We start from the raw sequence: 4787 nt of genomic DNA, 5'->3' as shown, positions 1-4787 counted from the left end.
TGCAAATTTTTGGAACTTTTAAAGATCAATCATGGAAAGTATAAGGGGTTATCCGATCGATGGGTCACTTTAAAATTCTTGTTTGGCAGATATAGCGATAGAGATGCTTTTGAAAACAACATGGGTCAACTCAAAATGACGGGGACATAGAAATATGGAAGATGCATAGGCGTTTTGCCTATATGGTTGCATTTTTGGGCCATATGGTTTTTCCAGATGTAGATGGGCGTATCGACATCCGATTAGTTGGGGTAGTGCAAGCTTTGACTACCATGAAAAAATCCACTCTTGTCCCTGTGATTCTTTCAAGTTTATTCCTGGCTTTGACCAAGTGCCGAGAAGGACAGAAATTTTTCGAGCGCTGCAACATATTACTACAGATGTGGATTTTGGAACACTTCTACCGTCATCCTGTCATCGAGAAATTCGACCCGCTTTGGTCCAATTTTGTTCAAAATCATGAAGAGAGGATTGAAACATCTGAGTTTCCTGAAGGAATTGGAGTTTGGGAAGCATTATTTATAACCTTGACTGCAGATTGAGTCACATGGAATTATCATTGGTCTTCTGCGAAGGATGTTATTTGTGAATCCTCTCATCAACCTTTCCTGATATTGATGGGGCTCAACGGTGTCCAACCTTACGCTCCGCTTCGGGTGATGCGCCAATTAGGCCGACGCCAAGAAATACCACCAATAAGGGACATTAGCAAGTTCGCATATGACATTTCTCCAGAAGAGCGGGTCGATGATGAAGAAGTCATGAACAGTTGGTTCGGAGGTGGAATTTCTGAGTTTTGTAATATGGTAGAAGACCGTGAAAGAGGGGAGGTGGCCCCCGGGTACCTTGCTTGGTTTCACGACCCCTCATCATTTTCAGATAGGCCAGAAGGGTCCAACAGAAGAAGAAGTGACCACCTTGTTGTACAAATGCTAAAGCAAGAACTGAACCAAGCCAGAGAAACCATTTTTCAACAACAAGCCCAATATCAGGCCAACATCATTCAGATCCGGTCAGAGATTAATAAAGACTACCAAGCCACCCTGCAGGTTATGGATAAAGATTTAAAGATATGCTCGTATGAATCTGGCATGTTTAGAGGAACAACTTGCATACAGGGTTAAGTCGGCCCTAAAAAAGCTGAGAAGGGTCGACTCTCTAAAATACACAAGTTGCAAGAAGACCTGAGCATCGTCGAGGAAGCAATGCACCAACAACAAATGGAGTTTTATCTCCAGAGGGAGAGGTTCGAGTCAATTAAGAATCACCAACTAGCCAAATTCGAGACGGAGAAACGTCACTATCATGAGGTAATAGGTCGGCTGCAAAATGATTTGACCGAAGACATGAAACAAAGGAACCCAGCATTGGACCGCGAGGCAGATGCACTGAATTTGGCCGATGCTCGTGGGCAGCAAATCGATGGCACGTTTGCGTTCCAAGAGAATGTCAAGAGAAGGATACTTGAGATAGTCGAGTACACTGCTATGTGGTGCACAGATTGTGAGAAAATGAATAAGAAAATGTTTATCGAATCCGCAATCAACCTCGCTCGCCACATTGCTACAGATCTGGAGGCCCTGTACAAAGATATGTCCAACCAATTGGGGCAGGGAGTGCCCCAAAAAAGATGATGTCAAGTGGATAGTCTGCAAATTTGGAGTCTTTGTTGCATTCACTTTTAAGAAGTTTTGGTAGGTGTATTTTTATTTTTGAGTCTATGAGGGGTATGTTTGTGACTTTGGTTTTGTGGAGTCTTGTTTCATTCCAGTCGAGTTTGTTGTAGTTTTCTTTGCGCATTTTGTTTCAACGTCTTGTACCAAAAACAAAAAATATATATCAAAAACCCAAAAAGATTTTATTTTTCAAAATGTTGTGTGTGTTTGTTTTTTGTTTTGAAAAAAAAAATCAATCAAGTGTCTTGCATCCCTAAACTACGTAATGATTTGATTCATGCGGCGACATGATACGTAGGCAACCCACAAAAGGTTCGATCAAAATATTTTTCAATGAATCTAAGTTGAGGGATCAAAATAAGGGGAGTGTAAAAACAAAACAAAAAAAGAAGAGAATAAGAGCGCCAATAAGAAGCAACTTGATAAGCCGGAATGAAACATGAAGCCTTCCAAAAAGCATTTTTAGAAATGGTGATGATGTTAGGAGCATGGCATATTATGTGTAATTCATATCTATAAAATGTCTAACCCTAACACGTTTGTTGTCTCTTAATCAGTAAGTTTAAGGTGGTTGGTTTGTGGTGAATCTGGAAATACATCATTACTTCACAAGATCTAAGGGACCGGCAGTAATGGATAAAAGTGATGAAATTGAGTTGATCAGTGATAATCCCCAGGGTCAGTCAGTCGATCAAGAGTCAAAGGAAATAAGCAAATTGAGACAACAACTGTGACAAGTATATCAGGCTTGGGTTTCTGGTCAACCACCACCCCAGGTTGCTTCTGAGGGAACTTCCGCCGTACCCCGAGCTACTCAAACACTGCTCCACGTGGCGAGCGATCATGTTCTACCACTAGGGTATGTGCCAAACTACAGCCTCCATGCTACCCCTAGTACCTCTAATATGCGACCTCTAGTCGCACCGGTCAGGAATACCCCTCTCATCGTGTCTGGCGCACCAGTATATATAATCCCGCCACCACCTCCTGTGACGAGGCCCAACAACGAGCCACTACCTCAGGCTTATGATGGCCAATACTACTCCCCAAATATGGCTTTCAGGGTCTCAGCTCCCTACAATCAGACTCATCAATACGAGTCACCAGCAGAAAATAAAAAGCCTGCAAAGACAAGTAAGCCGGATGAGATGGCCAGGAAAATGAAAAGTCTTGAACAAAACATAAAGAACATACAGGGAATAGGTGGTCACAAAAGTGTCTCGTTCAGTGATCTATGTATGTTCCCTCACATCCATTTTCCACCAGGTTTCAAAACCCTAAAATTCGAGAAGTATGATGGATACGACGACCCTATAACCCACTTGAAAAGATATTGCAACCAGCTGAGAGGTGCAGGTGGAAAAGAAGAATTGTTGATGGCATATTTTGGAAAAAGTCTTATAGGGGTAGCCTCTGAGTGGTTCATTGACCAAGACATCACTCACTGGCATGTCTGGGATGACATAGCTAAGGCCTTCATCAAGCAATTCCAATACAATATTGATATTGCACCATATCGCAATTCCCTATCCAATATGAAGAAAAAGCTGACGGAAAGTTTTATGGAGTATGCCATCAAGTGGAGGGAGCAAGCGTCCAGAGTTAAGCCACCCATGGATAATCATGAGTTGATCACTGTCTTTTTAGAGGCTCAAGAGCCTGATTATTTTCAAAATATGATGTCCGCAATGGGTAGGCCTTTTGCCAAAGCAATCAAGATAGGGGAAATGGTCGAAAATGGCCTAAAGACTGGCAGGATTGTAAGTCGGGCTACTCTCAAAGCCACCACCCAAGCGATCCAAAATGGGTCGGGAAGTTTTGCAAATAGGAAAAAGAGAGATGAAGGTTCTATGATGACTTCGGGATCTAGGGAAGTTCAAAGAGGGGCATCGCACCCTTATGTACAAGTTCCACAGGGGCAATTTAGCTACCCTCAACATTATTATCCTCCTCCAATTCCTCAATACTCAATGGGCCCACCACAGTATACAGTGTTTAATGCTTAATCCTATGTTCGACCTACCAATCAAAAGATACGTGCACCAGCTCCAAGGAACCCCCGACCTCAGCAAAACAATTTTCGGGCACCTTACAATGCTCATCCTAGGCAGGATCACGGTCGAGAACAGAGGCCGGTGGAAAAATTCACCCCATTGGCTAAACCATACTCTAGTCTTTTCCAGAAGCTAAAACAGATGGGCGTGATTGGACCCATTGCCCCTCACCATATGCATCCCGATTCACATGGATTTCAAGCAAATGCTAGATGTGAATATCATTCAGGTGCCCTGGGGCATAGCACCGATGACTGTTGGACTCTGAAAAGAGCCATAGAAAGGCTCATTTCTGAGAAATTGATTGTAGTGACGAATGACGAGGACCCTACTAATGTGACAAACAACCCGTTGCCAACACACAATGATGTTCATTTCGTGGGAATGATTGGACGAGATCAAGAATACAAGCCAGTTGGTCAAGCAAAAATGATAGTGGGAGCAATTCAAGAAGGAACAAGTCTGGAAGTAAGTCCAAGCCGAGATGTGCCGTTGATTGTGAAAGGCGCCCCGAGCTCAGAAAAGGTAACTTTATTTGTGACCAAGGTCACGAGGTTGGAAGTTCGCTCTAATGTTCCAAGCCCAAGGTTATATGTCCTTGGAGGCCACCCCATCACAAGGCAGAATCATAGCAGTACAAAGGGTATAACAGAGCCGATCATAATCAGACCTGCCATGCAACCCCCCCCCCCCCCGTGACAAATACAAAAACCATTCCTTGGAACTATAACAAAACTATGATGACGTACAAAGGCAAGAAATCATAGAAGAAGTGGGGTAAACTAGAGGTTTGACTCGATCAGGGAGGTGTTATTCTCCAGAAGAGTTGAGGAAGGCCAAGCAAATCAGAGAAGGCCAATTGCCAATAAAGAAATCTGTCACTGAAGAAGAGGCAGAAGAATTTTTGAAAAAGATGAAAGTTTATGATTAATCAATCATTGATCAGCTAAGAAAGACTCCTGCCCAAATCTCTCTACTATCTCTGCTCCTACATTCAAAAGAGCATGCCCGTGTACTAATCAAGACCCTAAACGAGGCACATGTCTCAGAAAAGACC

At 43.0% G+C, this 4787-nt stretch overlaps 1 protein-coding gene across 1 annotated transcript; it reads left to right on the top strand.

Annotated features, from left to right (window-relative positions):
- Positions 1-2728: 2728 nt before the first annotated feature.
- LOC138869228 (uncharacterized) lies at positions 2729-3682 on the top strand. The gene has a single exon (XM_070146830.1). It carries the CDS (start codon positions 2729-2731, stop codon positions 3680-3682), a length of 954 nt encoding a protein of 317 aa, XP_070002931.1.
- Positions 3683-4787: the final 1105 nt, after the last annotated feature.

Source organism: Nicotiana sylvestris, chromosome 5 (assembly GCF_000393655.2).
Source record: "Nicotiana sylvestris chromosome 5, ASM39365v2, whole genome shotgun sequence".
Classification (NCBI taxonomy): Eukaryota; Viridiplantae; Streptophyta; class Magnoliopsida; order Solanales; family Solanaceae; genus Nicotiana; species Nicotiana sylvestris.
This window is presented reverse-complemented; position numbering and strand designations above follow the sequence as displayed.

Bases quoted from the DNA above. Each gene is read 5' to 3' on its own strand.
- LOC138869228 (XM_070146830.1), top strand. From the start codon at position 2,729: ATGGCTTTCAGGGTCTCAGCTCCCTACAATCAGACTCATCAATACGAG.